This window comes from Puma concolor, chromosome A2 (genome assembly GCF_028749965.1).
Source record: "Puma concolor isolate L17-30 chromosome A2, mPumCon1.1.hap2, whole genome shotgun sequence".
Classification (NCBI taxonomy): domain Eukaryota; kingdom Metazoa; phylum Chordata; class Mammalia; order Carnivora; family Felidae; genus Puma; species Puma concolor.
This window is the reverse complement of record NC_141668.1, coordinates 158,626,413-158,647,518: the sequence shown is the minus strand read 5'-3', so window position 1 is coordinate 158,647,518 and position 21,106 is coordinate 158,626,413. Positions and strand designations below refer to the sequence as shown.

The following is a 21,106-nucleotide window of genomic DNA, read 5'->3' as shown; positions in this document are numbered from 1 at the left end:
TCATGATCTCACAGTCCTTGAGTTTGAGCCCCGTGTCGGGCTATGTGCTGACAGCTCGGAGCCTGGACCCTCCTTCAGATTCTGTGTCTACCTCTCTCTGACCCTCCCCCATTCATGCTCTGTCTCAAAAACAAATAAACGTCAAAAAAAATTTTTTTTAAATGTGTTTACTCAGAGACTTTGCCCCACGTTGCTGCGAGGATGAAATTAACAATACATAAAGCACACAGCCTCGGGGACCTTAGGCTTCCTCCAGTCCCAGCCCTGTGCACCCAGGACCAGCAGTTTTGTTCCCCTCCCCAGCGTCCAGAACTAGTGTCCTCGACAGGTACACTTAATGGATGCTGAAGTACAGGGTTGGTGAGAGGGGTAGAGGAAGGAGGGAAGACAGGCAAATATTACAAAGGCTGAAACCTGGAGTGCCTGGGTGGCTCAGTCGGTTAAGCGTCTGACTCTTGATTTCAGCTCAGGTCATGATCTCATGATTGTGAGATTGGGCCCCGCGTCAGGCTCTGTGCTAGGCATGGAGACTGCTTAAGATTCTCTCTCTCCCTTTCCCTCTGCCCCTGTGCCCTCGAGCTCTCTCTCCTTCTCTCAAGAAAATGCCTGAAACCTAAGGGTTGCTCAGGATGGAAGTGGTCTGGCCTCCCTCACGGACCACTTGGGCAAGCAGTCTGGCCGTCTCTTACCCCATCTCCAAGCCATCCTTCCCCTAGGCATTTACTGGGAGAGAATGAGGGATAGTCACCGTAAGACAGGTACAAAAAAGGCTCAACACAGGTTTATCCGTGATAGCCCCAAACTGGAAACAACCCAAATGTCCACCAACAGGTGAAATGAACAATTAGTGAGGCAATGAAAGTTTTATGGAGCTAGTATTAAGTGAAGGTTATACCACACTGGGAACTAAATGTACTGTCATTGAATGACAGACTTTAAAATCCTTAAAATGAGAGGTTATATGTTTTTTGTGTTTTGCCACAACGTTAAAAAATGGTACCCAAGAATACTCCAGAGCCATGAAAAGGAGCAACGCCAGCTTCTCACCGTAACATGGGGAACAAGGGAAGCCAGATCCAAGAACAGATACCCTCTGTGATCCCCTTTAATGTGAAGTTCGAAACCAGGTAAAACTCACCTATCATGACAGAGGTCAGGGCAGGGGAGGGGAGAATCAACTGGAGAGCCCCAAGAAATGCCAGGAGCTGGGAATGTCCTAGATCCTGACTGGAGTGTCATTGCCCTTGTCACCCTCCACGTTTAACATTTGTGAACTTGACCATGTGTATGTTAAGCCTCAAGAAAAAAAAATGTTAAAAAGGGAAAAGAATTGCCAGGGTGAGAAGACAAGAATGTCCATCAGTCCTGAGGGCTAAGGGTTCCATTGTCCCCACAAATGCTATTATCTGATCCCTCTAGGGACTGATGACCTAGAAACAGGCCTGGAGCTGGGTGGGGACAAAGGCAGGAGGGCAGTGACCTTAGTCTTGTGTCTGGGATTTCAGAAATGATCCCCAGATGCTTCATCTCTGGGGAGTTGCTTCCCACATTCCCCATACGAGGGTCCCCAGTCTGGATGACATCATGAGACAGGAAATCCTCAGGACTCCAGAACACTCAGAACACCAGCCCCCAGAGTCCTTGGAGAGGACCTTTCCTCCCAAATCAGACACCCTGGTGAAGACACATTCTCACACTTCAGGGCCCTTTAAGACAAACTAGAATTAATTAGCAACAAGCATAACTCACAGCCTTGGGCAGAAGGAAGAGCATAGACTTCAGTCAGAAGGTCCTGGGTTCAATTCCTAACTTAATCACTACACATGAAGGAATAAATGAATGGTGGAGAGATGGGCTTTTCATCCCCATTCCACAAGGCTTTATTATGCATTTCCAGGATGTTCAGCCTTGTCCTACAAAAGGCTGGGGGTCCAGAGAGGCCTCTGCCTGGCCTGGCCTCCAACGAGCTCCCAGCCTAGTAGGGGAGACGGAGCCTGACAGAGACACTCCCATTCCTATTATTGCTCAAAGCATTAATACAAGAAATCACAGGCAGCCAGGACACAGGGGAGGCAGCTAAGAAGGAGGGACTAGGGTAAAGGAAGTATGCTAGGGCCAAAAGAGAGAGAGGAAGTGGAGTACTAGAACATTAGACAGCACGTGGCCAGTGACTGTTACACACTGACCAGGGAGGAAGTTGGGCTGAACGACCCCAGATAATGAAGGGCAGCAGAAGGCCAATCCTGCTTCCCAGGCCTTTTCACTTCTGTCTTGATTTGTTTTGTATACCTCCAGAGATGGAGGCCTCAGTGCCAAGAGAGACGGCCCAGCCCTCCCTGGGCACAGGCAACTGTCAGCAAGTTTGGTGCAACATGATTTTTTTAAAGCAGTGACCACCATAGTTAAAAGGGCTGTGTGCGATTGTTTGGGGAGGAAGGGTTACTACCGACGTGAGGCAGGCAGTCGGCACCTGCTGCAGACTGGATTTAAAATCAGACTCCCCTGGATTCAGCTCTCTGCTCTCTACTTAAGGGGCTCATGACTTCATCTCTGCAAGCCTGCTTCTTCTCTGAAACGACCATGATAACGTCACCTACCTCATAGGTTTATTCATTGAGCTAATGGAGTAAAATGCCTGACACATAGGTGCAAGCGTGTTACCCTGCGCCAGGGCCCAGAGTGCTCTGGAATGTGTCCCAACCACAAATGTACTTTCCTACCTCTAAAGCGTTGCACATGCTCTAACTTGCCTCAAATGCTCTTGCCCCACCACTCATACCTAGCAAACTCCTACACATTCTTTAAAGCCCTAGCTGTAAGATACCTCTCTTTTCTCTGTTCAAGCCCTGACCCAGGGACCTAGGGGCATGTGGGCCTGGTTCTCACTGGGCCCACTCTTACGTGATGAGTTCCCTGAGAACACGTGGTGGGCATGCAGTCAAAGCTTCTTGAATGAACGAATGGATGGATGGATGAATGAATGAATGATCATTTGGGAAGGGTGGCCAAAGTGGAGGCCCAAGAGCCTGCCAGCCACTTCCGTGCCCACGTCCCCAGCTCCCAAGACCTGAAGGGGCCAGCGGTGGCACACGAGGGGCGAGGGGGCTTCCGGGCGGGGTCTTCAGGTCTTCCGGTACGGCCCCTTTAAGGGGCGGGGCCAGTGGGGTGGGCGCTCGGAGCGTCAGTGCGGCGCGAAGATGGCGGCGGCGGCGGCGGGCCCCGGGGCGACCCAGGCACCGAGCTCGCTGCTGCTCGTGGTGGGCGGCGAGTGCGGGTGCTCGGGGCTGCTTGCTTATGTGCTGGAGGAGCTCGAACGAGGTCGGGTTGGCCTGGGGCCACGGGGTGCGAGAGGCGGGCGCTGCCGCGCGTCTCGGCCCGAGGGTGGGGGTGGGGGTGGGGGGGGCGGCGGCCGGGCTGGGGGCGGGGAGGCGATGGGCGGCGGCGGGATCCTGGGGGCCCAGAGGCTCGGTCTTCCTCACGGTTAGGCTTACGGCGCGGGCAGAAGCCTTGGGCGCGCACGGAGGAAGCGGTACCCGGGCCTGGATTGGGCTGCCTCGCCCCGCCCCGCCTCGGGTGTAGCCCGGGGACGGGACGGGGGCCCGGGCTTTGGGACCCGCGCGATTGGGCAACACGGGCGACGGCTCGGCTTCCCGCCCAGTGGGCCCGCCGAGGGGAGGGTGGGGTCGCCTCGAAGCCCCCGGGTCATAGCAGCTTGGATGTCCCGGAGGGAGGAGCTGGGATGGAGAGACTGGGCCTGGAGCCCCGGGGCCCACTTTCCGTTGCTCCACAAGGAGCGTGCTAATTGGGGTGTGGGCGGGCGCAGCCTGCCCAAGGGATTTGGCATCTGGGGAGATGAATCATGTAGGTGCACCTGCGAGGTTCACCTGCAGCCACTTGGCACAGGCGTCGTGCACCCCACACCGTGTTTGGAGGGCCTTCATCCCCCCCTCCCCCCCACTCAGATGGGCAGGGCCTTCGGTCTGGCGCCTGCAAAATGGAAAGGCAGCGCACATCTCTGCGTACTTGGGAATGTCGTCGTCTGTGCCCGTGTCCTCCCCCACCTCCACCCCGCCCCGTGCGCAGGGATAGTGTGGAAACCACAGGTTCAGCTCTGCCCTCGCGGTGCTAATAGTCTGATAGGGTGCAGGATCTAAAATGGGTGAGGACAAGTTTTAGGCTCCCAGGCTGTCAGGAGTGCTCAGAAGGATGCGAAGCGCTGAGGGCCTAAAGGGTGGGTCGGGAGACAGAGGGAAGGACCTCCTGAGAGCGGGAAGAGCTGGTGCAAAGGCCAGGAGGTGGGAACATTCCTGGCAGGGCAGAAGGGGCTGTGTGACCGTGGTGGGGGTGGGGAGATGATGGAGGGGACCAGATGACTGTTCAGGAGGTGGGGGCTCTTTTGTTGATGTTGTGAATCTTCTCTGTGAAATGCCAAATTAACGCTTTGGGTCCCTTGGTGCGGATGCAGAGAGAACGCCAGAGGCACCTTAGGTGGTTCTGAGTCTCCAGGCTGTTGCGTACAGGGGCAGGTTGAGGGGAAGGGGCTGGGATGGCTCCCACCTGCCAGATGGTAGTTAACTGAAACGTTGCGGGAGCTGGGGAGCCTAGTTGACTTCCTGCCTCACTTCTCCGGCCACCACCCCCCTTGCCCCCAACAGGCATCCGGTCCTGGGACATTGACCCTGGCATTTGCAGCCTTGATGAGCAGCTCAAGATTTTCGTGTCCCGGCACTCTGCCACCTTCTCCAGCATCGTGAAAGGTGAGACTGGAGACCCCCCATGTCCCAGCCGCTCCCCTTCATTGGGCAAGTGTTCTCTGAGTGCCAGCTGTGTGCCAGGCACGGGGGAGGGTTCAGGTATGGCCGTAAACAACCACAGTAACAGTACAGCCGAGATCTGTCAAGTTGGAGCAGGGCTAGGCCCCGACCAGCACTGCTGACTCCCTTCGTCATCAACTCCACACATGGCAGGAACTCGTATTTTTGTCCCCATTTTGCAGATGAGGCAGCTGAGGGGTGGGGGACAGGGAGACCTCCAGGAAGTGGGCTTTTTGGATGAGAGGTATCTGGGGGCTGATGTGTCAAGTGGAGGGAAGGGCCCAGGCAAGGTGAGAAGATATTTGGAAAGTGAGGGGCTGGTGAGTGGGCCTAGAGGGTAGAGTGTGGGCCCCGTGTGGCAGGGACTGTGTATGGTTTGTGGCTGTGACCCCTGACAGGGGTGCTCGGTGGATGGGGAGCTGGGAGAGGAGCAAGATTGAGGGAGGGGTTGGGACGCCTGGGCCAGCCCCACACGGCCCAGGATGACCCACAGAACAGAGCAGCTAGTGGGCGGGTTCCGGGTATCACCGGCAGCCCCTCTTGCCTCAGCCAGCCCGTTGAGTCACCTCTAGGCCGCTGCAGGAGGGGAAGGAAGTGTCCTTCGCCTCATTGTCCCAGCGGTTCCTGGTGGCTTCCTGACCCCCTCGCAGGATTTGGGGGTGGGAAGGGGCTGGAAATCCCATCGGTTCTGTGTGACCTTGGCGGCCATTTCCTCTCTCTGTGCCTTGGTTTCCCCACCGGAATGGGGCAATATCCGTACATGATGATAAGCGTGTGATAAACTGATAAAGGTTGACCAGTGCCGAAAGGTCCTTGCCTCTCTAGCCTTAGGCCTGGTGCTCCATTTCTGAAACCTCTGGGCTCTGAGGGACAGACGAGGGTTCAGATCCGGGAATCATCCCCACCCCCCTCTTCCTGGCCCATGAGGCCTCCCTGGCCCCATGCTCCCCCGTGCTCCCCGCGCTCTAGCCTCACCCGCCACTTCCTGATCCTCACTTGGAGCCCAGTCCTGCCTCAGAGCCCTTGCCCGCGTTTTGCCCTCCTCCTGGTGTACCTCGTTGGCCCTGGGCTCTGGCTCCTCACCTATATGGGGTGACAGTGATGTCCCCCATAGGGCTGACTGCTGTGAATTGGGGCCCGTAAGCAGGGATGGCCATGTTGTCACTGTTTCCAATGTGAGGCCTGCCAATGCTGGTTTCCTGTTCTGGCCTCATCCTGACCCGCAGCTCTACCACGTGCCTGTTGATTCTCAGATGACCCCCTGGCTGGGGTCTCCCGGAAGCAGAGTCCCGGAGGGGCTTGTGGCTGCCTGGGGTCACACAGGGAGGCAGGGCTCGACACCGGGACCGCCTGACCCTGTGCGCAAGGCCCAGCCCCAAACTCACAGAGCCCAATACCCCCACAGGCCAGCGGAGCCTGCACCACCGCGGAGACGCCCTGGAGACACTGGTCCTCCTGAATCCATCAGACAAGTCCCTGTGCGACGAGGTAGGGAACAGTCATCCGCAGGGGGCAGGCTGTCGGGACCGGCACCATCCCAAGTCCTGACTTCCTGCGTCCCTGACTTTGTGCTGTTAGAAATTCTCTTGACACTCAGCAGCCTCACCCCCTCCTTCAGGAAGTCTCCCTGGATGGCCTCAGCTTCAGCTTGTCACCCCCTCGGAGGTGACGGTGGGAGGAACAGGTGAAGTCAGGAAAGACTGGAGTTTGCGAGGAAGGTCTGGAGGCAGGAAGGCGGGACTCGGCTGACATTTGCGTCTTGTGCCTCTCTCGCTGGCTGGGCCCCCCAAGAGTTGTCTGAATTGACTTTTTTTTTGTTTTCTTTGTTTTTTAGTTTATTTATTTATTTTGAGAGAGAAAGTGTGTGAGAGCACAGAAGGGGCAGAGAGGGGGAGAGAGAGAATCCCAAGCAGGCTCTGTGCCGTCAGCTAAGACGAAGAGTCGGACGCTGAACAGACTGAGCCACCCTGGAGCCCCCGAATTGACTTCCTAATTCTTCTAATTCATGGACATCTTATGCCCTTCTCCTAGTTACCCATAGGAAAAATGAACAAGATGAAGCCCAGGACGCCCCTCTAGAGACCCCGGTATAGGTGGATTCCTCTGATCAAAAATGCTCCCTTGTGTTCCCTCAAGGAGCTCTGAAGGAGATAGAGCCAGACAGAGATACACTCTTCTCCATGGCCTTGAGGCTGGGCCAGAGAGAGTGGGCTCCAGGGAATCCAGAAAGGGTATGGTGGGCTTCTAGGAAGAGGAGGCCCCGGAGCCTGGCTTTGTAGGAAGAGCAGCAGGAATTTGTTGGGGGAAGGGTGTTGGGCTCAGCAGGAGACCCGGAGGGTACCCTTCCAGCTTCTAGTTGAGTACTGGGGTGGGGACAGGGATTCGGGTGGTTGTATGTAGATTTGGGGCTAGGAGCCGTCTCAAAGCAGGGTGTAGGCCTTGTCATGGCACAGAGTGGGGCCTTTAACCGTCTCCCCTTCCTCAGCTCCGGAACCTTCTGCTGGACCCTGCCCCTCATAAGCTGCTGGTATTGGCTGGGCCCTGCCTGGAAGGGACAGGGGAGCTGCTGCTCCAGACGGGGGGCTTCTCGCCCCGCCACTTCCTCCAGGTCCTAGGGGACAAAGAGGTAAGCCACCTCCTCCTCGTCTTGCTTCCCCTGGCTCTGAGTTCGGGCTGTGTGGCCCTAGTGACCTATCCCTCTCTGCACCCCATCCCTTCCTCTGTGGAGCAGCAGCAGTGACACATGTCCCTCCCATTGTCGGGCCCCAGTTCCCTCACCCATGATGGTGTGTGGTTTGAGGCTAGGCCTGTAGATCAGCAGATATCCCAGAGACCTCGAGTGGCACCCCAGCTTCCAGGTCCCAGCTGGGTAGGGTCCTTTCTAAAGTCCTTCGTCCGGGTGTGGCAAATGAACAAAGCCAGCCGATGAACCACCTTTTTCCGTTGTAGAGAGTGAGGTGACGGCGGTGAGCTAAAAAGCAGAGGTGGGGAGCATGGAAGGTGTCCCTGGAGGGAGCTGTGCTGTAGAGAACAGCAAGTGCAAAGGCCTTGGGGCAGGGAGAGTGAGGGGGAGGGGACGGAAGCAGGTGGTGAGTCAGAAGCCTGTGTCTCTGCAGACCAGGGGATGGCTGGGTTTTGTCGTAATGGTGACGAGGGTCGGCCAAAGGACTCTCCCAGCCCCAGGAATCAAGATGGAGGGGCCTCTGCCCACTTTTCCCAAGGCGCTGGGTGTTGCCCGGCTCCAGGGGGCTTCTTAACCGTCACCCCCGCCCCTCTGTAGATCCGGGATCTTCTGGCATCCACACCCCCACCTGCAGACCTGCCGAAGCTCACCATCACCTGCCCAACCTTCGGTGACTGGGCCCAGCTGGCACCTGAGGTGCTGGGCCTCCAGGGCGCGCTCCGGGTGCAGTGGAACCCACCCGTGCAGCTGCCGGCTTCCGAGGGCCTGCGCCAGTTCCTGGAGTACGTGGCTGAGTCGCTGGAGGCCCCGTCTCCCTTTGAGCTGCTCGAGCCGCCAGCGTCCGTGGGCTTCCTCAGGCTCGCCCGGCCTTGCTGCTACATCTTCCCCGGCGGCCTCGGCGACGCCGCCTTCTTCGCCGTCAATGGCTTCACCGTGCTGGTCAACGGTGGCTCCAACCCCAAGTCGAGCTTTTGGAAGCTGGTGCGGCACCTGGACCGGGTGGACGCCGTGCTGGTGACCCACGCCGGCGCCGACAGCCTCCCGGGCCTCAACAGTCTTCTGCGGCGCAAGCTGGCCGAGCGAGATGAGGCGGCGGCCGGCGGGGGCTCCGGGGACGACAGGCTCCGCAGGCTCATCTCCCCCAACCTGGGGGTCGTGTTCCTCAACGCCCGCGTGGCCATCTCGCGTCTGGTGAGTGGCGAGGACGAGGCGGAGCTGGCCCTGAGCCTCTTGGCCCGGCTAGGCATCGCACCCCTGACTCTGAACCGCGGGCCGCTCCCGGCCGAGCCCACCGTGCTCTTTCAGAAGATGGGCGTGGGCCGGCTGGACATGTATGTGCTGCACCCGCCCGCGGCTGGTGCTGACCGCTCGTCGGCCTCCGTGTGTGCCCTGCTAGTGTGGCACCCCGCGGGCCCCACCGAGAAGGTGGTGCGCGTGCTGTTCCCCGGCTGCACACCTCCCGCCCGCCTCCTGGATGGCCTGGTCCGCCTGCAGCACCTGGGGTTCTTGCGAGAGCCTGTGGTGACTCCCCAGGACCTAGTGGGGCCTCGGCGAGCTGAGAGCAAGGAAAGCGTGGGCTCCCGGGACAGCTTAAGAAGAGAAGGCCGGGCAACGGCAACGGCCAGGCCTGCCCCGGAGCGCCCTGTGGGGGCCCGGAAGGACCCGCCTCGAGTCGAGGCCCCCCGCAGGGCTGAGAAAGAAGCCAGGCTCCCCCGGGAGGTGAAGAAGGACCCCAAGCCAAGCGTCCCTCGGACCCAGCCCCAGGAGGTGCGCCGGGCAGCCTCCGCTTCGGTCAGCGTGAAGAAGGCGGGTGCCCAGGCCGCCCCCAGGCCCCGCAGGGCACCCAATATCCCCCGCCCGGGCGTCCCGCCGGCGGAGAACGGGCCCCACAGCCCCCCCAGTTTCCGCTGTGGAGAGGCCAGCCCGCCGCCGCCAGAGGCCTGCGGCTCCCCCGCCCCCCAGCTGGTGGCCACCCCCAGCCAGGAGAGCAGCCTGGAGCTGGGGCTGAGCCCGGCCGGGGAGGACGGCGGCACCTTGGAGGAGAAGACGCTGGAGCTGCTTTTGGGTGCCTGCACCCCCCGGCCGCGTACACCCTCGCCTACTGGAGCCCACCAGGGCCCTGTGGAGGGCAGCGGGCGGCTGTCGCTGAGCCCGCTGCGGGGCGGGGAGGCTGGGCCGGATGCCTCGCCCACGGTGACCACACCGTCACTGCCTGCCGAGGTGGGATCCCCGCACTCCACGGAGGTGGACGAGTCCCTGTCCGTCTCCTTCGAGCAGGTGCTGCCGCCGCCACCTGCCACCGCGGGCGAGGCTGGGCTGAGCCTCCCCCTCCGCGGCCCCCGGGTACGGCGATCGGCCTCCCCGCACGACGTGGACCTGTGCCTGGTGTCACCCTGTGAGTTTGAGCACCGGAAGGCTGTGCCCGTGGCGCCCGCGCCCGCGTCCCCGGGCAGCTCTGATAGCAGTGCCCGGTCCCAGGAGCGGGCGGGGGCCCCGGGAGCTGAGGAGACCCCACCCACCTCCGTCAGCGAGTCCCTGCCCACCCTGTCTGACTCGGACCCTCTGCCTGCCGCCCCCGGCATCGCGGACTCGGATGAAGACATGGAGGGCGCAGGGGTCCCTCGCCGTGACCCACTGCCTGAGCCCCTCAAGTTCCCCCCGCCGCTGCCCACCCCGCCCAGCATCTGCATGGTGGACCCCGAGGTGCTCCCCCCTGAGCAGGCCCGGCTGACGGAGGGCCACGGCCGCACCCGGAAGTCTGGGGTTCGCCCTCACCCCAGCACTGCCACCTCCAAAGCCACTCCCGCGACCACTGCCAAAACCAAGGGACTGGCCGGTGGAGACCGGGCCGGTCGGCCCCTCGGCACCCGGAGCGAGCCCAGTGACAAGGGAGGTCGGGCACCCCTGTCCAGAAAGTCCTCGGTCCCCAAGACGACCACTCGGGGCCCATCCGGTAAGTACCCAGGGGCTGGAGTCCTACAGCAGGGTTACCGGCCCCAGTCTTTGTTCCCTGTTTGCTGTGTGGCCTCAGCCACGCCTGCCACCCTCTCTGGGCGTCAGTTTCTCCTACAAAATGGAAGCTCTGGCTCGCTTGTAATTCCGAGGCATTCAAGCAGTGCCACCCGCGGAAGCATAACGTGAGCACATCTGTCATCATGAGGTCGCTAGTGCCACAGCGAGTAGAAACGGGTGAAATTAATTTTAATAGTATATTTAACCTGTTTGCGTAGAGATTCCCAAGCCCCCCACCACCAGGCTCAGTGTTGCAGTCAGGACTCGGGATGCAGTCCTACTCCTGGCTCAGCTGTGTTGGAGCAAAAGGATACAGAACGGAATCGGCAAAGAGAAGGGGCACGGGGGGGGGGGGGGGGGCAGGCACAGGCTTGTAGAGTCGTCTCCCAGTGTGGTCCCACCGTGTGCTTAATGCCCGAGCAGCATGCCCTGGTGACCCATACGAGGTGGTGTCCACCAGGGATGCTCGTTAGAGACTGAGCGCCCAGGGTGTTGCTGGTCGCGTTGGCACCCTCTGCCTGACATGTGCCAACATCCCAGACTCCTCAGCAAGGGTGAAGCAGGCGTTCAGCCTGAGCCACGCTGCTGCGGAGCAAACAGGCGCGGTGAGCCACTCTTGTTGCTTAGGGGTGGGAACCTTTCTGAAATCCAGGCTCCCCAGACTCCAGCCAGGGCCACCCCGTAAGCAGACCTACCTAAGGATAGCAGTTTTAGGTACGCTGCGGTAACTTTTCTTCCCGGTTTTCCTTAGTTGTGATGAGATCTCTTCACAGGACATTTAGCACCTTAGCCATTGCTAAGTGCACAATTCCGTAGCGTTAAGTACGTTCGCATTGCTGTGCAACCAGCCCCACCAATTGGTCTCCAGGGCTCCTTTTTCTCTTGCAAAACTGAAACTCCGTCCCCATTAAAAACTAATTCCCACTCCTCCTCTCCCAATCCCTGGCACCTTCTGGTTCTGCTTTCTGTTTCTATGAATCTGACTCCTCTAGGGACCTCCTGCAAGTGAAATCATACTGTATTTATCTTTTGTGACTGGTTTATTTCACTTAGTATCATGTCTCCATGGTCCATTCACGTTGTAGCCTGTGTCATAATTCTCTTCCCCTTTTTTTTCGTTTTTAAGAATTTCCTTCCTTTTTAAGGCTGAATAATACCGTGTTGCACGGATGGACTAAATTTTGTTTATCCATTCACCCACTGATGGACTCTTGGGTTACTTCTGCCTTTTGGCTACTGTTGAATAATGCTGGTATGAACGTGACTGGATAGATATCTCGTGGAGACCTTACTTTCAACTCTTTGGGGTATATTCGCAGAAGTGGGATTGCTGGATCACACAGTAATTCCATTTTTGAGTTTTTAAGGAACCACTGTGCTGTTTTCGACAATGGCCGCACCGTTTTACATTGCCACCGGCCATACAAAAAAGGTTCCAGTTTCTCCACATCCTCGCCAGCACTTGGTATTTTTTGAGTAGCCACCTGATGAGTGTGAGGTGACACCTCGTGGTGGTTTTGATTTACATTTCCCGAATTAATGATGTTGAGCATCTTTTCGTGTGCTGTCGGCCATTTATATACCTTTTTTTGGAGAAATGTCTGTTCAGGTCTTTTGTCCCTTTTTGAATCGGGTAGTCTTTTTGTTGTTGGGTTATGAGAGTTCTGTATATATTGTGGATATTAACCCTTTGTCAGGTATACGATCTGCAAATATTTTTTTCCCATTGTGTGGGGTTGCCTTTTTATTCTGTTGATCGTGTTCTTCGCACAGAAGTTTGTAATCGTCGTAAAATCCAGTTCGGCTTTTTTTTCTGCCTGTGCTTTTGTTGTCACATCCAAAAAATCATTGCTAAATCCAGTCGGGTGAAGCTTTTGCTTTGTTCTAAGAGTTTTATGGTTTTAGCGCTCACATTTTGTTCCAGGATAAATTGAGTTAATTTTTGTCTGTGGTGCTGAATAAGGGTTCAATTTCATTGTTTTGTACGTAGACCTCCGATTTTCCCAGCACCGTTGGTTGAAAAGACGGTCCTTTCTCCTCTGATGGTCTCAGCATCGTTGTCAGAAATCATCTCATCACATACGTGAGGGTTTATTTCCGGGCTTTCTGTTCCATTGGCCTATCGTGTGTCTGTCTTTTTTTTTTTTTTTTTAAATGTTTATTTACTTTTTAGAGAGAGAGAGAGAGAGAGGAAGGGCCAGAGAGAGAGGGAGACAGAGAATCCAAAACAGGCTCCAGGCTCTGAGGTGTCAGCCCCGAGCCCGACGCGGGGCTTGAACTCACGAACCGCGAGATCATGACCTGAGCCAAAGTCAGACGCTTAACCGACTGAGCCACCCAGGCGCCCCTATCATGTGTCTGTCTTTATGTCAACACCACACTGTCTTGATTACTGTCCCTTTACCATAACTTTACAGATCAGGAAGTGTGAGTCCTCCAACTTTGTTCTTCAACATTGTCTTGCTTCCTGGACTCCCTTGAGATTCCATATGAATTTTAGGATGGTTATTCTATTTCTGCAAAAAGCCATCGCTGGCACTTTGATCGTGACAGCACCGAATCTGTAGTTTGCCTCAGGTAGTGTCAACGGCTCGGCGGGTATTAAGTCTCCTAATCCACAAATATGGGATGTCCTTTCTGTGAATTTTTATGTTTTCATTTCTTTCAGCGGTGTTTTTTAGTTTTTGTATATTTTGTTTTCTTGGCTAAATTAATCCCTAAGTATTTTATTCTATGTTAATACTATTGTAAAGACAGTTGTTTTCTTAGTTTCCTTTTCAAATTGTTCACCATTAGCATATAGAAGCATAATTGGTTTGTGTGTGTTGGTTTTGTGTCCAGCTACGTTGCCGAATACATCTATCCTAACAGATTTTGTGTGTGTGTGTGTGTGTGTGTGCGCGCGCGCGCGCGCACGCGCATCGTCTTAGAGTTTTCTACACATAAGAGTGTGTCATCTGTGATCAGAGATAACTTTAATTTTTTCTTTTCTTTTTTTTAAATAATTTTTTTAACGTTTATTTATTTTTGAGACAGAGAGAGACAGAGCATGAATGGGGGAGGATCAGAGAGAGAGGGAGACACAGAATCCGAAACAGGCTCCAGGCTCTGAGCGGTCAGCACAGAGCCCGACACGGGGCTCGAACTCACAGACCGCGAGATCATGACCTGAGCCGAAGTTGGCTGCTTAACCGACTGAGCCACCCAGGCGCCCCTAATTTTTTCTTTTCTAACGTAGATATCTTTTCTTTTTCTTGCCTGATTGCTCTGGCTAGCACTTCTAGTACTGTGTTGACTCTAAGTGGCAAAAGCCAACATTCTTGCCTTGTTCCTGCTCTTGGAAAAAAAGCTGATAGTCTTTCACCATTGGGTATGATGTGAGCTGTGAGTTTTTCATACATGGCTCGTGTTATGTTGAGGCAGTTTCATGCTATTCATAGTTTGTTGAGGGTTTTTATCATGAAAGAGTGTTGAATTTTGTCAAATGCCTTTCTGCAACAGTTGAAATGATTGTGTTGTTTTATTAATTCTGTTAATGTGGTCTGTTATATTGATTTTTCTTTTCCTTTTAAGACTTTATTTTTAAGTAATCTCTACACCCAACATGGGGCTCAAACTCACAACCCTGAGATCAAGAGTCGCATGCTCCACCTACCGAGCCAACTGGGCGGCCCATACGTGTGTGTGTGTGTGTGTGTGTGTGTGTGTGTACACATACATACATACATTTTTTTTTTTTTTTTTTTTTTTTTTTAAGATTTCATTTTTTGGAGTGTCTGGGTGGCTCAGTCGGTTAGGTGTCCGACCATGAGGTCATGATCTCATGGTCCGGGAGTTCAAACCCCGCACCAGGCTCTGTGTGACAGCTGGGAGCCTGGAGCCTGTTTCAGATTCTGTGTCTCCCTCTCTCTCTCTGCCCCTCTCCTACTTGCACTCTGTCTGTCTCTCAAAAATAAATAAACATTAAAAAAATGGTTTTTAATTTCATTTTTAAGTAATCTCTACACCAAACATGTGGCTATGTTGATTTTTCATATGTGGAACCATCCCTGCATCCCAGGGATTCCCACTTGACCAGTGTCTGATCCTTTTAATATGCTGCTGAATTTGGCTCGCTAATATTTGTTGAAGATTTTTGCATCAAGGTTCATAAGGGATATTGGTCTGTAGTTTTCTTTTCTTCGTAGTGTCTTTGACCTTGGTATCAGGGCAACACTGGCCTCCTAGAATGACTTAGGATGTGTTCCCTGCTCTTCAGTATTTTTGGAAAAGTCAGAGAGGGATCGATGTTAGTTCTTCTTTAAATGTTTGGTAGAAACAGGCTCAGGAGGATTTTGATTACTGATTCAATCTCCTTACTAATGATAGATCTGTTTAGCTTTTCTGTTTCTTTGTGATTCAGTCTTTGGTAGGTTTTGTGTTTCTAGGCATTTGTATGTTTCTTCTTGGCTGTGCAGTTTCTTGGTTGTACAGCTGTTCAGAGTACTCTCATCATGCTCTTTATGTCTGTAGAGTAGGTAGTAGTGTCCCCCTGTTATTTCTGAGCTTATCAATTTGAATCTTCTTGCTTTTTTCTTAGTCTAGCTAAAAGGCTGTCAGTTTTGTTAATCTTTTTTTTTTAATTTTTTTTTTAACGTTTATTTATTTTTGAGACAGAGAGAGACAGAACATGAATGGGAGAGGGTCAGAGAGAGAGACACACACAGAATCCGAAACAGGCTCCAGGCTCTGAGCTGTCAGCACAGAGCCCGACGCGGGGCTCGAACTCACTGACCGCGAGATCGTGACCTGAGCCGAAGTCAGACGCTCAACCGACTGAGCCACCCAGGCGCCCCCAGTTTTGTTAATCTCTTTGAAGGACCAACTCGTGGTTTTGTTGGTTATCTTTTGTGGTTTTCATTCTCAATTAAAAAAAAAAATTTTTTTTTTTTTAACATTTATTCATTTTTGAGAGACAGAGAGAGACAGAGCATGAGCAGGGAAGGGACAGAGAGTGAGGGAGACACAGAATCCAAAGCAGACTCCAGGCTCTGAGCTGTCAGCACAGAGCCCGATGCGGGGCTCGAACTCAAGAACTGCGAGATCATGACCTGAGCCAAAGTCGGACGCTCAACTGACTGAGCCACCCAGGCACCCCTCTATTCTCAATTTTTAAAATCTCGGCTCTAATCTTTATCATTTCCTCTCCTCTGTTAGCTGCAGATTTACTTTTGTTCTTTTCCGGTTCCTTAGGTTAATAGTTAGGTTGTTGCATGGAGATCTTCTTTTTTAATATAAACATTTATACATAGAAACTTGCCTTTTATCTCTGCTCTCTCTCAGAGAGATTCTCTTTCAGCAGTCGGGCTATTCGTGTGTCTCAATGTGTGTCATCCTACTTGGAATTTGTTGAGCTTCTTGGACGTTTACTAACGCCATTCATCAAACATGGGAAGCGTGGGGCCATTATTTCTTCAAATAATCATTCTGCCCCTTTCCTCCTGGGACTCCACGTGTGTATGTCGGCCCTCTCGATGGTGTCTCACAAATCCCTCACGCTGCCGTTCACTTTCTTCGGTCCTTATTTCTCCCTGTTCCTCGAACTTGGTAATTGCTATTGTCCTATCAGAAATCACTGTTCACATCATGAATTGAATTCCTCTGGTGAATTTTTCATTTCGGCTATTGTACTTTTTAGCTGCAGGATCTTCTTTTGGTTTGTTGTTAAATTTTCTCTGCCCTTAGTGATGTTTCCGTTTTTATTCACACAACGTTTTCTTGCACGTCTTCCTTTCTGTGAGCATTTTTAAGTTGGTTTAAAGTCTTTGTTCAGTAAGCCCACCATCTGGCCTTTCTCAGGAGTGGTTTCTGTTGATTTTTTTTTTTTCTTTTTTTTTTCTTTTTACCTTGGGCTATACTTTTCCTGTTTCTTTGTTTGCCTTGTGATTTCTGCTGTTGTTGAAAACTGGACATTTGAGTTTAATAATGTGTTAACTCCGGAGATCCAAATCTCCCCCTTCCCCAGGGGGAAGGTTTGTGTGGCTTCTTTAATTTTTTTTTTTTTTTAATGTTTGTTTATTTTTGAGAGAGACAGAGTGTGAGCGGGGGAGGGGCAGAGAGCGAGAGGAAGACACCGAATCGGAAGCAGGTTCCAGGCTCCGAGCTGTCAGCCCAGCGCCCGACGCGGGGCTCGAACCCACAAGCCGCGAGATGGTGACCTGAGCCGAAGTCGGATGCTTCACCGACGGAGCCCCCCGGGCGCCCTTTCTTTGTTTAATTATCATGTGCTGTTTCTGTTTTCATGAGCCTGCACCTTTCTGGGTGTGTGTGGTGATTTTCCCAAATCTCCCATATATACAGTGGCGCTTTTTTTTTTATTACTAAGTTTTTAATGTTAATTCCAGTATAGTTAACAGCTATGTGAGTTTCAGGCGTAGAGGATAACGATTCCATGCGGTGGCTTTTGAACGGCTTAGTCCTTACGTGTCTGGCTCCTTAAAAGGGGAAAAAGTAGGGGCGCCTGGGTGGCGCAGTCGGTTGAGCGTCCGACTTCAGCCAGGTCACGATCTCGCGGTCCGTGAGTTCGAGCCCCGTGTCAGGCTCTGGGCTGATGGCTCGGAGCCTGGAGCCTGTTTCCGATTCTGTGTCTCCCTCTCTCTCTGCCCCTCCCCCGTTCATGCTCTGTCTCTCTCTCTCTCTGTCCCAAAAATAAATAAAAACGTTGAAAAAAAAATTTTTTTTAAAAAAAGGGGAAAAAGTGAAAAATGAAGTGGGGAGGGGCAGATGGGAGAAAAGGAGAAAAAAATGTTCCCGTTGTCTTGATCTCCTGGAAGGTCAGGGAGAGGCTGCCCGCCCGCACGACTCTTGTCTGGAGGGGGAGACGGATTCCCGGTGCTTCCCAGCTGCACCGTCGTCCCCCGGGTCCTCCTGCCGCGTTCACACTCTGTACGCGTGTGATGGTCGCAGGATATTCCGACACATGCCGTCGGTATGAAAGATGACTAGCTAATTCCCCTTCTGGTGGCCACGCCGGGTCTTGGGTGCCTGGTGTGCGCTTTGCACCGAACCCCAGCTCGTGTCAGCTCGTCCCGGCCACGTTCCAGTGCTCGGTGACCACGGCGGAGGGCACTGCGGGCCTGGAAGTACCGGGGGTGGGGGGACGGTGATGACTTGAGCTGGCGTCCCTGAGTGCTTGCTCACCGGTTGTAGGTGCCTCGGTGGCCCTGCCCTCCGGAAGCTGACCGATGTCCCAGGCTTCTCTCGCCCCGTGGCTTGTCGTTAGTTCCCAGGCTCGGTGCCCCCCTGAGCTGCCCCCTCTTGATCCTCGTTGGGCACTTTCCGGGGGAGACACCTGATGGGCCCCTGTGAGCTTTAGCAGCTCAGGGGTCCCCAGCCCAGAGTGGCTACCCAGGCCTGTGGCCAAGGCTGGCACCTGGAGGCTGGGAGTCATCCGAGCCCCTGTGTGCCTGGGCGTTTGGCCCCTTGAGGGTCTCCTTCTCCCACTGCCTCGGACAGACTGACCCTCTGCTAGTGTCAGCAGACTGTGTCTTAAAAGGGCCAGAGGGTAAATGTTGCCAGCTTTGCAGGCCAGGTGGTCTCTGTCCCAACAACTCGACTCCGTGCCGCGGCAGAACAGCAGCTTCGTATGGAACCCAAAGGGCGTTCCGGTAAAACTGCGTTTACGAAAGCAGGCGCTGCTGTAGTTGGCCGGACCCTGCCCCACCCCGTCCTCCTGTCCTGCGGCCTCTGCCCATGTTCCCCTTGTCTGGCTGTTCCGCCTCTGCTGCTCCTGTCTCCCTTGGGCTCGTCACGGCCGTGGCGGCTTTCTCTTCTTGAGACTTAAGATCCTCACCGCCACTGTTCCCAGCTATGAGTGAGGGATGCCGCCTGCCCAAAGCTAGGGGATTCACTCACCCCGCAGATGCCGCGGCAGCCCTCTGGGCCCACGCCCTGAGCCAGGCAGTGTTTACGGTCCAGAGATGTCAAGCATCTGGCCGGTTTCCCGTGCCTCAGATCCCGATTTGTCCTCAATTGATTATGATTATGAGACACTCGCCTGGGACCGGTGGCCTCATTCCCCTTTGCATAAGCTCTAGGTTCAGGGCCACGCATGAGGCTCTGAAAGCAATGCCACGTCCAGTCTCCCTCTTGCAGTTCTGTCCTTCCCACACCCACTCTGTCTCCCCATTGCCCTTGGGGGCAGGGATTTTTGTCTGTCTGGGTCACTGGCACGTCCCCAGTGCCTAATGCCTGGGAGGACTTGATAAATGCCCTTTGAGTAATTGAGCAGATGGATGCTGCAGAAGCAGCAGATTGTTCTAGATACTGGCTGCCTTGGGAGCTTAAGCTCTAAAGCCCCGTCTTTCTGGAAGCCCTCCCTGATTGCCTCCTCCTACCCTCCTTACCTCTGGCCCTGGGCATGTCTGTGTCCAGGGACCAGCCAGGGAGGGTCCAAGCACTGAGGATATGGCCAGGGGTCTTTGCAGAGTTCGTTGAGTAACTTCCCATGCCAAGGAGAGCTTTAAGATAGTGAGATCAGGCCTCCTCCTTGAGGAGGGAGCCACTCAGAGAGATGTAGACAGAGGTGGGAGCCCCTTCCCAGGTCCTGGGTCCCAGGAGCTCAGGTCTGACCCCGTCCTTCTTGCCCGCAGGGTCAGCTGGCAGCCGGCCAGGTGGGTCAGCAGCCCCTCCCGGCTCCCCTGTCTACCTCGACCTGGCCTACCTGCCCAGCGGGAGCAGCGCCCGGCTGGTGGACGAGGAATTCTTCCGAAGGGTGCGTGCGCTCTGTTACGTCATCAGTGGCCAGGACCAGCGCAAGGAAGAGGGCATGAGGGCTGTCCTGGATGCGCTGCTGGCTGGCAAGCAGCAATGGGACCGTGACCTCCAGGTGCGTGACCACCCCGGGGCCCCAGACAGTCTTGGCACGAGGTCGGGCCGCACACCTCCTGGCGTGTTCCTGTTGAACTTAGTCCTGGGAGGTCTGTGTGACCTTCACCCGCCCACAGGAGAGGGAGTGGGGCTCAGAGAGCCTGAGCTGTGTCCCCAAGGCCACAGAAATGAAGGCAGGTTCATGGGTCCCACCGGCTCTCAGGACTCTGTTCCCGTTGTCCCCTCTGTCTGGAGCAGCCTGGATGAGGGTGCAGGACGGGCCCGGTTTGATCCGCTTCCCTGACTCCTGGGCTCTTAACCATCCCAGTCACGAGAATTGGCCGGGAGGAATAGGCGAGGTGTCCACGTAGCTGCGAAAGTTGAGAATTGATCCTGTGGGCTGGGGCTGTCCCCCAAGGAAGCCTTGAAGCACATCCTTGAAGGGTGACGCAACTCTGGCTTGAAGGTGCCTGGCCACCCATCCGGCGTGTGAGGTGCCGACGCCCAGCCTCTCAGGGAGCATGCGCAGCCCCTGTCCCCCATCCCCCCCCCCGCACCCCCTCCCACCCCACAGCTTGTCGGGAGCCAGGACGGAGGGTTCCGGGCACCGGGTGGAGGTAGGGCAAACTTGGTGTGTGCGAGGGAGGAGCCGGAGAGGGGCCCGGGTCCTTTGGGTGCCGTGGGGACAGGAAAGGACCTCAGGGATGGGCGGGTGCAGACAGCCAGGCGAGAGCTAAGGGAAGCAGAGCAACTGTGGTCAGAGAAGAAGGGCCTCAGATGCCGAGGGTGGAGCAGGGGCCTGGGCCCAGAGGTCACAGGTGCTCCCCCTCACCGTCAGCCCGTCTGTCCCACCCACAGGTGACCCTGATCCCCACCTTCGATTCCGCGGCCATGCACGAGTGGTACGAGGAGACACACGCCCGGCACCAGGCGCTGGGCATCACCGTGCTGGGCAGCAACAGCACCGTGTCCATGCAGGACGAGGCCTTCCCCGCCTGCAAGGTCGAGTTCTAGCTCGGCGCCTGACACCCGCCCCCGCAGCCCGGCATCCGCCCCGACCCTGAGATTCACCTGCGTCACAAATAAACCAGGTACTCCACCCGGCTGTGGCCTCAGTTCCTTCCGCTGGCGGGAGACTTGGCAGCCTCCGGGACGGTCATCGCCGCCGTGTCGGCCCCCAGGTCAGGCGTGCTCCGGCCTCCGTGTCGCAGGCCGCAAAAGCCAGGCCCGGGGAGGGGGTGTGCCTTTCCGGTAGTGACCGCCGGCAGCTGGTGCCCGCCACTGACCGCGGCCCTCCGGCCCGACCCGGCAAGCGTGAGAGGCCGATTTTTACTGGCGGGGAAGCTGGAACCCCTGAGGGCAGCCGGACTCCACTCTGCCACACAAACCGGCCAGGGACGGGGTGAGACTGGAACCCCAGGCTCCGTGCTCCGAAGCGATAGAACAGGTCACTCTCCGTTCCTAGAGATACCTCATGCTCGTGGCAGGAGAGTCACATGCCACAGGGAGGTCTTAGAGGAGAACCTGGAACCCAGAGATTACAAAACATCCATTCCCGAAGAACCCCTTGCCTGCTCTCTGCACGCGTGGAGATAACCTAGCTAGAACGTTAGACGAGGTGCCCTGTGTCCTGGGTTGAACGGCGACCCAAAAAGCGTACGTCTGAGCCCTGACACCTGATTTCTGTGAGTGTGACTGTTAAGTGAAGGCTCTTGAGATTCTCTGGATGGGCCCTAAGTCCAATGATGCG

The 21,106-nt window shown here is 55.4% G+C and overlaps 1 protein-coding gene across 3 annotated transcripts; it reads left to right on the top strand.

Moving 5' to 3' along the window:
- The first annotated feature begins 3,171 nt into the window (after positions 1-3,171).
- Positions 3,172-21,049, top strand: MAP1S (microtubule associated protein 1S). Of its 3 annotated transcripts, XR_015248466.1 has the most exons (8): positions 3,172-3,318; positions 4,656-4,757; positions 6,220-6,302; positions 7,300-7,440; positions 8,095-10,450; positions 19,140-19,375; positions 20,215-20,447; positions 20,822-21,049. XR_015248466.1 is itself a non-coding variant. In XM_025916575.2 (7 exons), exons 1-7 carry the CDS (start codon positions 3,198-3,200, stop codon positions 20,368-20,370), a joined length of 3,195 nt encoding a protein of 1,064 aa, XP_025772360.1. In that variant the 5' UTR covers positions 3,172-3,197; the 3' UTR covers positions 20,371-20,455. The 3 variants fall into 3 exon arrangements, 2 of the variants coding, with proteins under 2 accessions (XP_025772360.1, XP_086554789.1); XM_025916575.2 differs by lacking the exon at positions 20,822-21,049 and having other exon boundaries at positions 20,215-20,455; XM_086698663.1 differs by lacking the exons at positions 3,172-3,318; positions 4,656-4,757; positions 6,220-6,302; positions 20,822-21,049 and adding an exon at positions 6,309-7,045 and having other exon boundaries at positions 20,215-20,455.
- The last annotated feature ends 57 nt before the right edge of the window (positions 21,050-21,106 follow it).

Bases quoted from the DNA above. Each gene is read 5' to 3' on its own strand.
- MAP1S (XM_025916575.2), top strand. From the start codon at position 3,198: ATGGCGGCGGCGGCGGCGGGCCCCGGGGCGACCCAGGCACCGAGCTCG. The intron at 3,319-4,655 runs GTCGGGTTGGCC...TGCCCCCAACAG, and splicing joins GCTGGAGGAGCTCGAACGAG to GCATCCGGTCCTGGGACATT. The intron at 4,758-6,219 runs GTGAGACTGGAG...ATACCCCCACAG, and splicing joins CTTCTCCAGCATCGTGAAAG to GCCAGCGGAGCCTGCACCAC.